At 40.4% G+C, this 17,463-nt stretch overlaps 2 protein-coding genes across 9 annotated transcripts; one reads left to right on the top strand and one right to left on the bottom strand.

The window, feature by feature from the left end:
- Positions 1–1,121: 1,121 nt before the first annotated feature.
- Positions 1,122–9,312, top strand: LOC147331323 (transcription factor Sp1-like). Of its 5 annotated transcripts, none has more exons than XM_086293585.1 (6): positions 1,122–1,215; positions 1,824–1,897; positions 3,553–4,948; positions 6,108–6,249; positions 6,476–6,669; positions 7,391–9,312. In XM_086293585.1, exons 1-6 carry the CDS (start codon positions 1,209–1,211, stop codon positions 7,702–7,704), a joined length of 2,127 nt encoding a protein of 708 aa, XP_086149711.1. In that variant the 5' UTR covers positions 1,122–1,208; the 3' UTR covers positions 7,705–9,312. The 5 variants fall into 5 exon arrangements, with proteins under 5 accessions (XP_086149711.1, XP_086149712.1, XP_086149715.1 ...); XM_086293586.1 differs by having other exon boundaries at positions 1,123–1,215; positions 6,479–6,669; XM_086293589.1 differs by having other exon boundaries at positions 1,215–1,270.
- A 1,199-nt stretch (positions 9,313–10,511) lies between these two features.
- Positions 10,512–17,227, bottom strand: LOC147331324 (sterile alpha motif domain-containing protein 3-like). 4 transcript variants are annotated; one of them, XM_086293595.1, is made up of 9 exons: positions 16,744–17,219; positions 15,615–15,810; positions 15,287–15,445; positions 15,041–15,128; positions 14,690–14,845; positions 14,025–14,231; positions 13,590–13,761; positions 13,405–13,484; positions 10,512–13,300 (listed from the first exon to the last, which is right to left on the bottom strand). In XM_086293595.1, the coding sequence occupies exons 1-9, from the start codon at positions 17,069–17,071 to the stop codon at positions 13,004–13,006; spliced, it is 1,683 nt and encodes a 560-aa protein (XP_086149721.1). In that variant the 5' UTR covers positions 17,072–17,219; the 3' UTR covers positions 10,512–13,003. The 4 variants fall into 4 exon arrangements, with proteins under 4 accessions (XP_086149721.1, XP_086149722.1, XP_086149723.1 ...); XM_086293596.1 differs by lacking the exon at positions 14,690–14,845; XM_086293597.1 differs by lacking the exons at positions 14,690–14,845; positions 16,744–17,219 and having other exon boundaries at positions 15,615–16,722.
- Between the last annotated feature and the right edge of the window lie 236 nt (positions 17,228–17,463).

The following is a 17,463-nucleotide window of genomic DNA, read 5'->3' on the forward strand; positions in this document are numbered from 1 at the left end:
TAGTGCTGCTAGATCAGTTCAGAGTGTGGTGGTGTCATGCATGCATCAATGTGTGTCGGTAGAAGTATTCATATCTGCGTCTAATTGAAGAAGTGTCAGTGATGGAGTTCACACAGAGGTGGGTGGCTGCAGGACTGGCCTGGGGATGGGCTCCACCCTCTCTCTCCTGTTTACACGGGCACATGTGCTGCCGTATTGACAGCCCCCTCACGAATCCTAATAATACAAGCCCTCCCACAGGCGAGCCATTTTCTCCTCCCCGCGCGGTTCATAGCCAGTGTGTGCGTGTGATGGGGAAATCTTCACCGCCACCCTGGCCAACTCCTCCCGCCTCCTTGCCGTTTCCCGACCCACCGGGCGCCACCAGGGAGTGGCCAGTGGCCACGGAGGCAAGACTTAAATACCCATGCGGCCTTCCTCCTTTCCCACCTCCGTTTTCAAACCAATACACGAGCCTTAATGTCTCAGATGGACAACACAGGCTCAAGTATCTGACCGAATAAAGGCGATCGCCCATATTCCGAGAACTGTTTACTCATGGCGTCTTTTAAGCGGAAAAAGATAACCAAACGTCAATCATACTCAGGGGTACAACCTACAGTGCTTGGTTCCGCCCAGTCTTCTGCCTCTAGCCCAATTACATTGTCCGACTGATACTCGTTGGCAGAAACGCCCTTCTCCATTGGAGAAAAGAAGCGATTGCTCAAAAGAGGCTCTTAAAAGGGTGTGCTTCTTTTATTCATGGGAACAGTGCGATAGTGCAGCGAACAGGGGGTGAGTTTAATTTTTAATATGGCAAAACGCCCATTGTTGAATATATGGTTACCTATTTCGACTGGGAGATTTTTCCACTCGTATTCTTGTATTTTTGATATTAGATAAATACTTTCTACCGAAGAATATTGTACTAAGAACTAAAAGGGATAATAATTAGGTCATAGATGTTTGAATTAAACGTAACTGGAATTGGACTTGAGCTGTATAGGGGAGCTACTTTCATTTAATGACTTCCTCGTCAATACTTTCTCCGATAAGCCTGTTAAAAACCTATACCGCGTGTTCTCCCCGACGTGGGTAGGCTGCCGCGTTCATAAATCGAACGCACCCACTGTTCTCCTTCAAAGAAGGGGGGGCGTCAAGTTAGTGTGAAGTTGTGAAAAGTTGTCAAGCAGAAAAAAGAGCAGCGAAACTCCTCCCGTCTTCAAATTATGAGCAGTAAGTGAACTTTTTAAACTCACTGGCATGTTGTGGACGAACCGATAACTGAACAGTAAGGAGTAGAGTGGAAGTACGTTGTTTTCAATGTGTTCCGTGTCGTAAATGTGGCGTGTGCCGATAACGAAATGCCGAGTTGTTTTTTTAAAAAAGTGACCAACTAAGGTTACAAACCCGCTAATTTTTAAATACACGGCTAACAACAATTAACCAACTGGTCACTTGTAACTTTACTTTTGGACTTAAATTAATAGGTAAGCAGATAGTGTCACTTAACTCCGTGCAACTGATGCGAGCTCACAGCTAGTTGTACTTACAGCGGTGGCTGAAAACATTTCGTTCACTTCAGCTCATACTTTACTTGTGAGTTCACGTTAGCTTAGCATGTAGCTGGCCCTGTGAGCACTTAGATTTTCTTGCACTTCTTGTCTGAATCGCCCCACAGCGGCCCCGAAAAACACCCTTTTTATTGTGTGTTCGTGGCCTGTGCTGTTCCGTGTGTTCCGTCCTTTTTATTACACGCAGTAGTAAGTTTCGATGTGTGATGTTTTTTTTTCTTGTGAAGTGCTTTAAGGAGATGTACTCTTACAAAAACTCTTCTTCCGCAGATCAGCAGCAGGGTGAAATGGCCGCTGTGGAGAGCGGTGGAGGCTTCAGTCAAAAGCGAAACACAAATTCACAAGTAGGTTACGGGACACATCCACTGGAGATACTGCCAGACTGAACTCATGTGCACTTCCCATCTGTTTGATCGCTTCTATGGCTCGTTTGTGTCGGGGTCTGTGAGGGTTGTTGATTTTCTCCCCAGAGCACATGTTACCGGGGTGGGGAATGGGCAGGTAAAAGTCGCCCACACGGGGTGTTCCCGTTAAACCCCGGCACTTCGTGTGTATTTCGCTCGGCCCATTTGGCTGGCCTTGGAGGGGGTGGCTAGCGGAGTGAGTCAGTTTATAGGGCAAACTAAAAGTGTGGGAGGGAGATGGGTGGGTTTGGGGGGAGGGGAAGCCAAGCCCGCCGCAACTCCACAAAAATGTGGTCCCTCCCATACCCCCTGCCCACACCCCCTCACTTTGATGCCCACTCCCCTGGAAAGGGCAAGAAAGTGGGTTAATTTTATTAATGAAGTTCTTGTTAGTAGTGGAGTGTGTATTTCTGACATCCAGAAAAGAGGTCCCTCTTCTTCTTTTTAATTAATCTACCACATCACTTGCATTTTTTTAAATTAGAAAATTAATTTGGAAAATAATTTTAATAGACATTTTAAACCATTTAATCTTGTATCGTAAATGCTCTGAATCATGTGCGAGGAAGGAAAAAATAAACTCTAAAAATTCACTCTGTAATTTGTAATTTTCTGATTCAAAGTGAGTTGGACAAAGTGGGACAATATTTACATTTTACTGTGTTACTGGGCTTTCCAAACCAGGCTACACTTCCTCTTGTTTAGGGGATGCCACAGCGAAATATCCACCACCATCTCAGCCCATCTCTAACATCCTCATCCTCTACCAACCCTCTGTATGTCCTCCTTCACTAAATCTCTGTGGTCTTCCTCTTTTCCTCCTGCCTGGCAGCTCAGTCTTCAGCATCCTTTTCCAATATATCAATTTTTCCTCATCTGTGCATGTCCACCATCTTGGGCTCGCCTCTGTAACATTCTCTCTCACTCCACCTGACTTTTCCCCCAATATTATTTCTAAACCCATCCCTACTGGTCACGCCCAATGAAACTTGAAAGCAGCGTGCATACTAGAAGTGATTCACAGTGTCCGGATGACTAGAAACCACAGAAAGTGGATGATATTCCACGGGTTCAGGTGACTATGAGCGAAATAACCGCAAGCAATAGGAAGTGGGTGGGACCTGAGGTAACCCACGGACAAGACTACAAGTGAAAGTGAAGAATGCAACTGATTGGCACATGACCTGATGGTAAATGCGTTAGAGAGTTACCTAGGCAACAGAAGCGTGGAATGTCCACAAGTGACCAGCCGTCCGCTTTAAAGCAGCGACAAGCGATTGACTTCCAGTGTGTATGCAGCTCTGCCACGTCCAGTCCCATCTTCTGCCTTTGAGTTAGCGGCACCATCTTCACTCTTGCTGTCACAAACCACCCCAGACACTCATCTCCACCTGCTCCCCTGCCTGCACTCTCTTCTTCACCTAAACTTTATTATGTATTCTTTCAATCACATGCAAGTATCCAGCTTTACTTGAACATCCTGATACTTTGGCAGTTTTTTTATTTTTTATTTTATTTTATTTTTTTTTGTAACTCTACATTGCATTTCTTATATTTCTACTTTCTAAGTACTCCTTCATTTATTCTTTCTCCAGGACTCACAGCAGCCGTCACCACTCGCCTTGTTGGCAGCCACATGCAGTCGCATTGACACCCCAGGAGAGAACGATTCCCCTGCCGACCAGCACCAACAGAATCAGCAGCAACAACTGGACCTAAACCAGGCTGTTTTTACCTCCAGTGCCAACAGCTGGCAGGTAAACCCTCTCAGTGTTCAAGCATCCTCAGGCTCCAACACAGTCACCACAGATTCCTCAGGAGTGATGTCAGGAGGAGACCTCAACAAGAACAGGCAGGTGCTGTCGCCAGCTGTAAGCTCTCAGGGTCAGCAGCAGCAACAACAGCCCTTTGTAGTTGCTCAGGCGCCGTCAATGCAGGGTCAGCAGGTCCTTACCACTATATCAGGTATGATGCCTAACATCCAGTACCAGGTCATTCCACAGTTTCAGACAGTGGATGGCCAGACGCTGCATTTTACACATGCTCAGCAGGAGTCTGCTGTGCCTGCCGCAGCAGGACCAGGCCAGCAGTTTCAGATAGTGTCTTCTCCCAATGGCCAACAGATCATAACTGCGAGTAACAGAGCCGGTGCAGCAGGAAACATCATAACCATGCCCAGTCTCATTCAGGGAGCCATACCCATACAAAACATAAGTTTAGGCAATGGTTTGTTACAAAACCAGCCCCAGTTCTTGGCAAATATGCCTGTGTCTCTAAATGGAAACATCACTTTGTTACCCGTCACTGCTGGTGCTGCAGGGGGGGATACCAATGGTGGAGGAGAAGCAGTGGGAAACCAGCTCATGCAGCAGCAGCAACAACAGCCAGTGTCTTCCAACAGCGAGTCCGGCTACATGACCAGTGCTTCCACTGTCACTACACAGACGACCTCTTCTTATGGAGTTACCCAAAAGCAGAACAGCAATGGAGCTGTGACAGGGACTTTTCAGCAAAACATGGCCTCTTCTCTGGGTATCCCAATACAGCCAGACAACAGAGACAGGGTGCAGCCACAGCAAATCCTCATCCAGCCTCAGCAGGTTATCCAAGGTGGAGCGCAACTCCAAACCATCCAGGCCGGTACTGTTGCAGCCACAGGCGGTCAAGTGTTTACTCCAACACTCAGCCAGGAAGGGCTTCAAAATCTTCAAATCATGCCAAACACAGGGGCTATCCTGCTGCGCACCGTCGCCCCCAACGGCCAAGTGACCTGGCAGACCATTCAGATCCAGAATCCGACGGGAGCGCAGATCACGCTGGCACCCGTGCAGTCCCTTCCCCAGCTCGGCCAGGCTCAGGGAACAGCTACAGCTGGAGGAGTACCCGTCAACACCGTGCAGATCCCAGGGATCCAGACCATAAATCTTAACAGCCTCGGGGGGTCCGGGCTGCAGATGCACCAGCTGCCCATCACCATCGCCAGCACAGCAGGTCAGCCAGTGGCCTGATTTTCATTAACTGTTAATATTCAGCGTTAAAATGCATGCATAATATTTTCATCTATTATAACATGCAGGTTACTATATCAGCAGTTGGTGTGTTTAAGACCTGTTGATCTGACTTTCATTCGTATTAGATGCTTTTCTTTGGACCATTTAGTTTTCATAAATAATTTTAGATTCTATCTAAACACAAACAACTTTTTGTGTTTGTTAGAATTTCTGTTTAATTGGTAGTTAAAGAATTTGGTGTACATGGTAATTGTAAAGTATGTGACTTGCAGTTGGGTTTAGTAAACAATGGTTACCCTGGAAGATTAGATTTACTTTCTGTTTTTCTTTCCCTCTTTATCTTGTATCTTTGGATTGATTCCTTCACCTCTTACCTACGTAGTGAATTATACTGGTTGAACCAGTCTGGCTTGTTCAGTGCTTTTCTGACCTCGTTAGGCCACTTCACATGGTTGTGTTCCTGTTAAAGCTTTTGTTTCCCCTCTGACCCTACGTACCTCCACGTGCTGGTCCCATTACATGCAATTGTGGGTCAGCCACGACTTCTCTGTTATAGCAAGGGTGTAACTGCACCCCTCCCTTCTTTTTTTCTTTTTACCCTTTTTTTTTTTTTCCAAGTTTGGCAGCTCCTCCCAGTATGTCTGCATGTTTGTTGGGCTAGATGTTATCAAATTCCCCTGTTTGTAAAGAATCGCTGAGTCTGTTAACAGTGTTGTGAAATCGTATGCCTCCCAGCAGTTACATTTGCAGCAGGCTTTGTTTAGACTTGTTTTAGTTAATGGCTCATTTTTCTACATTTTACTCTGTCATTAAAGTTACTTAAGCATAATGGATAAAGACCAGATGACTAAAGTTGTCATTGTTACTGAAAATGTAGCTTATTTAGAAAACAAGTTGTACTAACATTGGATTAGTACTGTTTGTTTTGGTTTTATGCCAATAAGGAGCTATGAGAAGAAAGCGCATAGCTCTTCAACCCTATGGTTTTTGGATCAGAAATTATAGAGCTGTATTTTAGATCTCTAACATGTAAAAATTTAACTGGTTTAAGCTTTTAGAGCAGCAGCTGTTTAATGAAGCACTAGATAAACTTTGTATGTTATGTCAGACTTTAGCATTTTTCTTTTCCGTTGCTACAGGAGAGCAGCCGTTACAGACGGGTGGAGAAAGTTTGGATGAAAATACAGCTATGGATGAAGAGGATATAAGCCCACCACCTCAAGGGCGACGTAACCGTAGAGAAGCATGTACCTGCCCCTTCTGCAAGGATGGAGAAGGACGGTATGTTACAGAGCCCTGTTATGGCAGTCTTCCTGTCTAAATGTTATTTTCCTTTTTACATGTATTTATTCAACAATCAGTCGTTGTTGTTGTTAGCTATAAAACTGAACTACACAAAAAAGTTGAAGCAAACTTGTTTTTTCACAATCTTTTAAACAGAGACCTATTTGAATATCACTTGTTTTTAATTTCTCTCACGCTCATGATTTGTGGTTATTGCATCAAGCAGTGATCCGACTAAAAAGAAGCAGCACATATGTCACATCACTGGCTGCGGGAAGATCTACGGCAAGACATCCCACCTCAGAGCCCACCTTCGCTGGCACACGGGAGAGCGTCCCTTTGTCTGTAACTGGTCTTACTGCGGCAAACGATTTACCCGTTCAGATGAGCTTCAGCGCCATAAGAGGACACACACAGGTATAAGTGATGACTTAGTTTTATTGTATAAGTTTAACTGGCGTATTTTAGTTTCAGGCCCTGTTATTGTGCGGAGTCACTTGTCATGGCTTGCAGGGATGACTGAGTTGAACTGAGCCAACATTGTTTTATTATTAACAGCCCTCTTTTCCCAAATGTGTCTGCTGTGGGGAAAGTTCACTTTTATTCTTTAATGCGAAAACAGTGAAGATCAGAGGAATTCAGTGCAGCCTTTAACTATTCTAGACATTGACTGAAAATGCACGTGAGTGCAGATATCCAACATTGATGCTAGAATACGGCAGGTGTAACAGTCGTGCCCCAAGGTGGCCTATCTCACAAAATGTGCTACAAGTTGGAAAATGTCCCAGAGTTCACTGTGTGAAAACCGAATAAGCCAATGTGTGATAGGTGTTTGCCACATTAAATGGGGTGTAATTTTACAGTGTACGCCAGCACCAGCATGCTTGATTGAATAGGTCAGTGTTTACCAGCATCAGTACAGGAGCACAGAGATTCCCAGAACACAGATAGTAACAGGTAGAAAAAGTTGAGATGTTTCTGGTTTAAACTTCTTTTTATTAAGAAGTGTAAATGGTTGCTCACACAGACTGACTCCAATGGGTCAACTATTACCATATCTCAAATGGATCATTGACTGTGCAGCAAAAAGTCTGATATTATCACATGCATTTATTTATTTTTGTTTACCTTTCTTCAGGTGAGAAAAAGTTTGCGTGCACAGAATGTCCCAAACGCTTCATGCGCAGCGACCACCTCTCAAAGCACGTCAAGACCCATATGAACAAGAAACCGCCAACTGTTACCAGCAGCAACGCCGCCACCACAGTCTCACCTGACGCTGCTTCGCCTGCAGCAGGAACAGAAGCCGGCACCGGAGCGGTTTCAGCAAATGACCAGCACACCATCGTTACCATGGAAACCTTATCTGCAGAGAGCTTGGCTCGATTAGCCAGCAGTGGTATTAACATGATGCAGGTGGACTTTCACCAAATAAATGGCAATAGTTTCTAAATTGGTGGAGTAAAGTGGCCTTGGTGGATATTGTATTTGGACATTTGGGGCTTTAAAAAGGGCACCTTACTGCAGATGCAGAAGCTTTTAGAGGCTTCAGGCAGGAGAGGTGGTGACAGATGCAATGCAACAGACACTATAAATTTTGAGGACTGAGGGAGAAATATGTTTCCATCTCGTATTTGAGACCTTGGGCATTGAAGGCTCAGTTGGATTAAAATGTTAGACTAGAAAAATCACCATTTGATTTCCTTAAAATGGGAATGGCATTACACTAACATTTATCACACGTAAAGAACGGTCTTACTTGATAGTGGGATTGCAATTAAACACATAAGTCACCACACTTCATGTTGAATTTGTAGCTTATATTACGCTCTCTTTAATCTTATCTCTTCTTTAGCAAAGGGATAAATTCAGCCAGCCCCCCCATTGTTTGTTTTTGTTTGTTTGTTTGTTTTTTGTTTCTGAAGCTCTGTGCTTTGCCATTTTGCCATCCCTCCTCTCATAGATGCTTCCTTTCCCATCAGACTGGGCTCCTGTCTCACACATGCACCTCAGGCTAACTGACCACACATAAGATGAAAACAATCTTTAGCAGAACATATTCAGTTCTCAGATTGCAGTGCTGGGAGAACTGGATGTGTTCATAAACAGCAATCTGATTGCCACGGGAATAATATTTAAATGATAGGAGGTGGACCAGGACATGTACACATGACATCAGAGCCAGAAGCACTAATCAGTGCAGTGTAAGGATGTAGCTATCAGAGCACTGAGAGTAGCCCCAGCACACTTAAGCCATCATGCTTTGATATCTGTCATTAAAAAGCATTTTTTATGTAAATATGTATTTGGTTGTGTAAATGCTGCAGAAATTCTTAGTATAAGCAGGATTATCTTTCATGATTGCCTTTCAGATTTCTAAACCTTTCATGCACAATCAAGTTTAATATTGTTACTCCTACATTTATAAATGTATATGTAGATTAAATGTGTAAACCTCAGCCTTTCTGTCATAGAATAATGGATTCCATACAGTCCAGATCTTCCAGTACTTTTTCTTCCTGTGGTACTCTTCTTCCTCAACACTTTTTCTTGCATTCAGTTCAGTTTCTTTCTTTGGGTTAACTATTGTTTCATCATATCTGCTCAGAGTGATGGATTTTATAATAATTTCCAGACAGCGTAAATATGTAAGCTCAAAACCAAAGGTTCATACTCATTTTATAAACAAAACTTAAAAAAAAAAAAGTCTTTGGTCCATAAACTTTCTAATAATTTTTCTATTATAATGCACATGCTAAAGTTGTAACTGGAAAAAGTCCAGCTTGAGGCAAACCTTGAATTATTTTCCCTTTGTCCAAATAAGATGAAAAATGTACCAAGTCTTGTCATGAACAGTTGTGCTTCCCTTAACTATTGAAATGTTTTGTTTCTGCTTTGAGAAACAACATTTAAAAATTCTTTGCAACTCGAGATTAAGTCAATTGGGCAACAAGTGCTCTTATTTTTTGGCTCATTTTAAACAAGGGATTTTATATTGTTTGTATACAACTACTGCAAATGCCAACAGCTGGATTAAAATAATAAATATACTTTGTCTCATTTCTTTGTATCAGTCCAACACACGCACATACATGCAGTTTGTTGAAAACATTTCAAATTATGACTTAAATTTCACTTGGACATAAAGAATTACTGGACAAAAATTAATTTACAGAGAAAGTAAAACATTGAACGACAATTAAACCTTTGACTCCCTCTAGTGTTGGAATCACATGTCTACACATTGTCCGCACACATCACATTGTCCGCCTCGGGCTTGAGTTTGTTGCAGACTGCAAAGAGAAGTTATTATCTTGGATTAGACGGTGAAATCCTGTCTTTGATGGGACTTAAGCTCTTCATTAAATCCCTTCACTGAACGATATGTGCTACTTGTCTTCAGAAAGCACTGCCATCCTTGCATGTGTTATTTCCAATAAAAACAGGAGATAATTCAAATCCCTATTAGCATTGCAGGGAAACAGTTTATACATTGCATAAAAAAGCTGGATATCTGTATTGATATGGCCTGGGTGATGTATTAGGAATGAAAGTTTGCCACATTATTATTTGATTAAAAAAAAAAAAATCAAGCTACAGAGGGCTCAATATAAAGGCACCCCCCCAAAAAATTTCATTTTGCCCACATTTCATTCCAGCAATTCAAAATAGTAATCAGTAGTTTGTAAGGACCCCACATGTTTGTATGCGTGCCTGTCATTGGCCAGAAGATTTGCTGGCTTGATTGATGCATTCATCCTGGAGGAGCTACCTGAGCAACCTCTGTACGGTCCAGGTTGCCTCATGCTACCAGTAGTGACACAGACCCAAGCTAAAAGCAAAACTGGTGAAAAAACAGCCAGAAAAGATGAGGGGAAAATGTCAGCGGCCTCCACTTGTGAAACCATTCCTGTATTGGGGGTTGTGTCTATGTTGCACAACTGGTGACCTGTTATAAATCTCATGAACACACACTCAGAAATTAAAGTACAGAAATGTACCTATAGGGGTACAATGGCTTGTCACTGGGGTGGTACCCTCTAAGGTACCGTTCTGTACCCTAAACTGTGGGTACTGATTTGTACCCTTGTAATTTGTACCTTTTACACGTCAAACCTGTACTTTAAAGGGCAAAGTTGTACCCTTAGTATAAAGTACAAAAAAGAACCCTTAAAAGGAGTACAAAAATGTCTTTCTAAAGGTTCAGTATCTACACACAGATTTCCTATATTTTTCCTCTCAGGATTTGAAAAATTGAAGATACAAAGTCAAAAATACTTGTCACATTTATTACCTTCTTAAATACATTGCTTAACTGTTACATACAAACTGTTATCAACAGAGTATGTGTCATAAGCTGCAACATCAATTTCCTGTCCAGGTTTTAGCAACGTCCATTCACTATCAACTCTAACACTGTATGAATGAAAATGGTTGTCATATAACAGAGAAATGAGAATTTTTCCACAAAAGACCCACATTGTGTCAATATTAAATATGTACTTAATTTGCCAGAACAGAGGAATCTTCTCTGAATGCAGTACATCAATGACAAACACATCTCTTACACAGTATTTGACACTGTTCACAATTACTTCTGACACACGCTGGAAAGCTTTCTTAGCACTATCAACTTCAGAAAAGCCACAATAGACTGTCAGTGCTTGTTGCAGTTCCAGTGGTAATGACAAAAATGGTGTAGTCACACTTTTTCCAAAAACATTTTCAAATTCACCAAGTAAACTTTTGTTAGAAAACTCCCAGCACTGTCTGAACTGATGTCTGTTGCTCAAAGTTGTAGCAATGTTCATAAAATTTCTACAATTGCGGGACAACGTTTTGAAATACTGGTGCTTACTTTCAAATCTCATACACCATAACAAACGTAGAGGGCCGAACATTTCAATCAGTCTTGCATAGTGGATTAAATAATGACACTTTGGTGTAATTACATCCCCAAATACACTTGTCAGTTTTGTGAGAAACTCATGGACAAGCAACTTCAACAATAAAATATTCTCTTTTCGCACTTTTTTAGCCATTACAATCTCTGTTATTTCACGACATAGAAGAAAAACATGCCAATATTTACAATTAGGTGGCACACGGTCTGCCATCAGAAATGGCAGCAATCTGAACAGGCACCACTTTTGAGATGCTGATCCAACAATACCAACACTCTGAAGTCTCTCTGATAACTGTACTGGTTTGTTTGTTTTGTCATTCTGACCGATGGGCATTTTTTGCAATTCTTCATTGATCTCTCTAATTGTAATATGCTTCTCAGTGTGGGCTTTACAAATCACTAGTTTCATAACTAGAGGAACTACACCTTCCAGCAGATCATGCATTACATCAGGTGGTAAAGCTTGCGTAACACTGAAATAACTCAGTCTGTCAAAAGGACATGAACTATTTACACCATATATTGTTTTATCATCCGGAAATTCTTGGATTCGTGCAAGATGATACTGGTGAACCTCTGATGTTCTTAAAACAAAGCTTTCTTCCTCAAAGGATTGTTTCATATCTTCATAAGAAGCCATGCAATACCGACAAATTCTACCAGTGTTAAATGACATAGAAAAACCACCAATCATGTGAGCTGATAAATTATCACAAGATAAAGTTGCAAGAGCAGCATGAATAGTGTGTTCAGTTTTATCAATGGTAAAAGTAAAGCCATCAGTGGAAAGTTTTTCCAAATCATCAAGCAAAGGTTTAAGGATAACATGCCAACCACACCGCTTAACGAAAGAATAGCGTACCAATAACGCTAGATGAATGTGCCTCTGCTGAGAAGTGTACCTTTTGTCCAAATTGCCTACAGTGTAATAAAATGCACTAAGTTTGTGTTTGGATCGTTTAGATCCTAGAGGATTAAGTACTTCAAATTCATCCTCATAAAAATGGAGTCGCAGTGCATTTGGGTTATCCTTGAAGAATTGATGTCTGAAGATTTCTCCATCAGAGTAATCTGTTAGAAATTCATCAGTTTCCAAATTGCCACTTGAAAAAATGTGATCTTGTATGTCTTCATGAGAAAGATAATTTTTTAGCACCTTATCAACAGGCACATATGAATACGAGCCAACTGTATGACCCACAGAGTCTCTTAATTTGCAATGAACAGGCTCTGTCATGTTGAGCTTTGATTTGCAATGTTCTTTGACCAAATAAGGAGATCGAATAGCTGTTGAAGCCTTCTCAAAAAATTCATTTGAATGCAGGACATTTTTAAGCTCTGGACACAAAGACACATCAAGACCCATTTTCTCTAAATGATATGCTATAAAAGCATCGTAGTTCTCCTTGAAAAAACACATCAGAAAATTTACATCTTCCACAATTTCTTCCTGAACAGAGACTGGTAAAGAATTTTTCTCTCTGCACTTAAGAATGAACTTGAAAAGATTGTCTCTGAAATTTATCAAAAATTCATCCCAGGATGGAGGGGTTTCAATATTTTCAGTCATGTCATTTGCAAATTCATTTGGGTGTGGACTGACTACCTCCTGCTCATTTTCATCTAAGTCTTTATGGGGACACAACACCTGTTCTCTGTGTTTCCTATACACATGTCGTCTGAAAGATTCATATTTTTTGAAGGAAGAACAGCAGTCACTGAGTCCACAGGTTATATCAAAATTGGCATCATGGGAATGAATAAGTCCTATGTGCTGAATAAGCTTTGTCAAACTAAAGGTTCTTCTGCCACATTTGGAGCACTGATATGGCTGAGGCATGGTGGTCAATACAGAAGATTTATTTGTCTGGTGACTGTGATTGGCAGAGGCCGGTCCTCACCCTCATCTATTTTCACAATGTACTTTTGGAGAAAAATCAGGGTGTTCTTCAGATGTTTTGGATAAGCAAGGTTGAAGACAAAATACAAGCAGAAAGAAGAGATGATTCCTTCAAAAATACACGAGCTTCTGCACACTTCACTGCCATCCAACTTCACAATGTTTGGAGCGCTTCTGGAGAACACTGGTTTCCAGTCTTCATGAAGTAGCTGCACAGTTGGATAGGGGGTTTTCGGATGAACCTTTGAAGTCAAAAGAGAAGGTAGAGGAAAGCAATATCTTAGTCTCTTAACAAAAGATACATTTGTTTTCCTTTTATATAGACTAAATATTTTAATACACACACCTCTCCAAGTATGACAAAGAGATCCAGTTTCTCCTTGAAGACGTATGGCAGGAATAAAAGTGCAGCCCTTGTGTCAAGATCTGCCAAAAAAACCCAAAAACAACACAAGATCACCCATGCATTTTATCTGGCATTTCCAGTTACCTATAAAAATTATATAAAATGGAAGCCTTGAAAGCAAATACCTGGTAGGTCATCAGTGAGAGCCTCCTCTCTTGCATCAAGGTAGAGCTGGTAGAGTGGGGTTTTCCCTCGTGTAACGTCAATCACCTTTGCTGCAACACATGAGAGCCCTTCACGAAATCGCTGGCTTACATTACCCGTTGTTGGTTGGATCCACCCGAGTTCGTTGCACAGCTACAAGTAAAAAATTAATTTTCAGTACAAAATAACAGTGTATGAAAATGAAATAATCTAAAGTTGATATTAATTATGTATGGTGCTGCATAATTATTTTTTTATAGAATTTAACAACAATACTGTAAGAAGTTACATGAACATACAAAAAAAGGAAAGAGGGACAGATGAAGAAAGCAAGGTCAAGGGCAAATAAAATTTACTACTATAAACATGTTAAATGTGACAGCTATTTCCAAGTTCAGTTCAGCTTTCTGACTTACACCAGTAGGCATCCCTAAGAAGGGGTACTTCTTCAACACATCCTCCACAGGCATACCATCTGCAATTTCTTTTTGCCGCCAAGCAAACGTTTGCTGCATACGGTTATGAACCACCATGGTATCTGGTTGCATCTTCTGATATTGGCACTGTAAGACCTTTAAGTGGGCGTCGATGGATAATAAATCCTCTCCTTGGACGCATGGTCCCTTGAAAGAAAGCAAGAGTGAGAAGAGAAAGTCAAAACAGATTAGAAACCCAACATAAGACTAAATATACAATTAGAGCTGACACGATCTGTGCATCACAAAGAACTCGTATCGTTTAAAGTTAACCGATACCATGAACCAATATTTAAAATATGGAAACTCTGAAATAATTTCACATAAAATCTTAATTGTTAACTTGAAATTTTAGTTTTGGAGTCATATTTAAAATGTTGGTTTTTTTTTAATCTAGTTCACCCTCTTTTAGCGCCTTCTAATTAATAATATTTTGTGAGGTAGAAGTATTAGCACTGGTACTTTGTATTAGCAAGTGCTCTAATCCAAGTATTGGTATAGTTTTGGTTTGAAAAAAGGGGTACAGTTGCATCCCTAATCCTTAGTTTTAGATGTAATAACAGAGGCAAGAACATTTTATAGCTCAAGATGTCCCTCACACCAACCTGACAAACATTTCTCTGACTTGTTCGTTGACATTTATTAGGCTGCCCTCTCCTCGTAGAACCAAACTTCTCCTTACAACGCCTCACTGCCTCACTGTCGACTAGTGGTGCCCGCTCTGATTTGAATTTACGTCTCAAAGACATATGCCATGTGTGCTTGTTGAACAGAAACATAAGTTACTGTAAAAACAATCTACACAAAATACACCCAACAAAGAATCAGTAAACATACTTCATACAAACCTACTGAGAGGCTACAGATTGTCTTACTAACAAAACAAGATTGAAAAAAGCTTCACTTTTACTTTGTAATCTTGAAGGAACCTTATGCAAATTTTAAATTTAACTTACATAACCATTTCCCTCACGATCCTTGAGGAAAGGATACTTCATTACCAGCGTCTTCACAGCTTGCACATATTCAGAATTTGTGGGATACCTGTAATATCAGAAGAAACATAAGTGTTAGAGCAACTGCTGACAAACAAACTTTATCAAGTGTCAGTTATTGTTTCTTAGTAATGTAGCGTTTATTTTCAATATGACAGATTCAGCTTTTTCTAAAGCAACAAGCTAACATTACCCTGATTAACTTACATAGTATACTGTGCCACAGCTTCATATAGAACTCTGATTATTGTGTGTCTGTCCCTTGGATTTTTATGGCACGGTTCTTTGTTGTCCAGTTTTAGTTGCAGATTTTTGGGAAATCTTGGAATTTCAAAAGAGGCTGGCAGTCTCAAAGTATTTTCATTGCTGTGAAAACAGTTAAATGTTTGTTTTTATTGCATGAATTGAAGTATAAAACACTACAGTAACAATACATATGGTAGGAAAAATGATCATATTAACTAAATCCTAAAAGTGCATAATGGCCAACATGTATGTTTCAGACATACTAACTTCATTATAAATAAGAAAATACCTTATTGAAGTTGACGAAGTAGATGGTTGCCAGTCTTCTGGAGAGACAGTCTGTAGAGTCAGCGTCACTGAAGATTCCTTCATCCTTGACACAAATTGGTTGAATTTAACCTGCTTTTTGAAGGATCCTTGGAAAAGGTATGCAACCATAGTCTCAGTAAGACCGCAGTCAACTGTGTCACCATCAACCTCATTGTCTGCAAGATAAATGGTAGTACAAACTCTAAATTCCATGTAAGAATATTTAACACCACATTTTTACATGGGTAAAAACCGTATATCACACACATTAAAACCTTTTGTACAACTTCTTTCAGTTCAAAGAAATATTCATTAAAAAAATCAGTAAATTAAATAAAATAAACCAAATTTTTAGAGTGAATCCTCTTGATATGCAAAGTTTTCATTTTTAAATTTAGATGTTTGTTTGGGACTACTGGACACAGGAGAGCAGAGTCTGAGCATGCTTTTGTGCCCTTTCAAGTTTGGAAGAAAAAAAAAGACTAGAATGCTGTAATTTGTTAATATTCACTACTAAGGTGACTCCTTTCTCCAGATTTCCGACAGTTTCTGCCGTCTGTTCTTTCAGACCGATTACTTATAGCGATAACACCCGCAGGACCGTATTACAAGCTCAGATTACATGCTGAAAAAGTTCCCACATTGCTGAAAACGGGACTATCAAACCCCAGCTGCGACACCCTTGTTATATTTTAAACAAGTGCGGCGTCAAGATATTTCCTTTAAACGCCGCCCATGTGTGTTAATGGCCTTGGAGTGGATGTAAAAACGTGATTTTATTAAACCATTAATACACTAACGGTAAACTGCATTCAGCTACCAGGGAATCAAATTTCGCGCCGTTCCGCTGCGCAGGGGTTACCGAACCCATAGACTGTGGCCGAACCACATATATAAGTTCAAACTTATACAAATACTATGTGTACACATTTTTCATTTTTCAGAACTGTGACCTCAACTTTACACATGAAACGTTTGTAAAAACGTTTGTAAAAAGACATAATTTGAGCTAAGAGAGTGCCGAAACTAGCTAAATTGCTAATATACGTTAAGCTAGGCTAAACCAATAATTAGTAATTACGCTACATTTTTCTTTAAATAAAACTTACCTCTGAAACGCTGAGCTTCAGCTTCGGTGACATCTAAGCCCCACTCTTGTATTTTTGTTAAGAGTTCCTCGGTTGAAAGTGAACAGAGCACACCAGGACTTGCAAGTTCGTAATCCATCTCCGTCCGTTGATAAAACAAAATGGCACCTGCTGCATTTAAAGAAAGTTCTAGAATCCACCAGCTATTCGTTGAGTTTCTTCTTCTACTTTTTGTTTGATGTTGTGAGGATGGGCTCAACTCGCACTCCGAGGGTGCTTTTTTGCAATTCATCCAAATACTTATACTTAAAAAAAAAAAACGCTCTCTTAAAAAAATGTTTAAATGCATTTTTACTTTTTTTTCTTTCAAATAAATTCGTTGTTCTTAAAGCAGCTTAAAAATAAGGGGGGTTCAGGGAATACAAAAACAACAACAGCAATGAAAATAATAAAAAATAAAATAAAAACACTAAAATATATGCTTAAATCAATACAGTTGCAAATAAATTACTGTCAAAAAGAATTAAAAAAAACCCCTCTAATCAAAAAGAGCTTAATCAACCTGTACTTTATCTTTTGAAAGAATGGGTACAAATAAGTACTTTTCACAATTAAGGAACATGTATGTACCTTTCAGACGCTAAAAAAGGTACAGATAGTTCCCCCGAGGTCCAATATTTGTCCTTAGACTGTATTAATGTCATTTTTGTACCTTGGGGCACAGTAATGTACTCCTTCCGT

This window comes from Aulonocara sp. 'chitande type north' Nkhata Bay, linkage group LG5 (genome assembly GCF_057382095.1).
Source record: "Aulonocara sp. 'chitande type north' Nkhata Bay isolate Kocher_YH1m ecotype deep benthic linkage group LG5, A_spYH_male_GT1.1, whole genome shotgun sequence".
Taxonomy (NCBI): Eukaryota; Metazoa; Chordata; class Actinopteri; order Cichliformes; family Cichlidae; genus Aulonocara; species Aulonocara sp. 'chitande type north' Nkhata Bay.

What these genes read in the sequence shown, in the direction of transcription:
- LOC147331323 (XM_086293585.1), top strand. An exon ending in CACCATCGCCAGCACAGCAG is followed by an intron (nt 4,949 to 6,107) that starts GTCAGCCAGTGG and finishes CCGTTGCTACAG; the next exon opens with GAGAGCAGCCGTTACAGACG. An exon ending in CCATAAGAGGACACACACAG is followed by an intron (nt 6,670 to 7,390) that starts GTATAAGTGATG and finishes ACCTTTCTTCAG; the next exon opens with GTGAGAAAAAGTTTGCGTGC.
- LOC147331324 (XM_086293595.1), bottom strand. Translation starts at nt 17,071, where the DNA reads ATGCATTTAAACATTTTTTTAAGAGAGCGTTTTTTTTTTTTAAGTATA. An exon ending in ACTTCGTCAACTTCAATAAG is followed by an intron (nt 15,446 to 15,614) that starts GTATTTTCTTAT and finishes CTGTTTTCACAG; the next exon opens with CAATGAAAATACTTTGAGAC. An exon ending in TCTCACTGATGACCTACCAG is followed by an intron (nt 13,485 to 13,589) that starts GTATTTGCTTTC and finishes TTTTTTTGGCAG; the next exon opens with ATCTTGACACAAGGGCTGCA.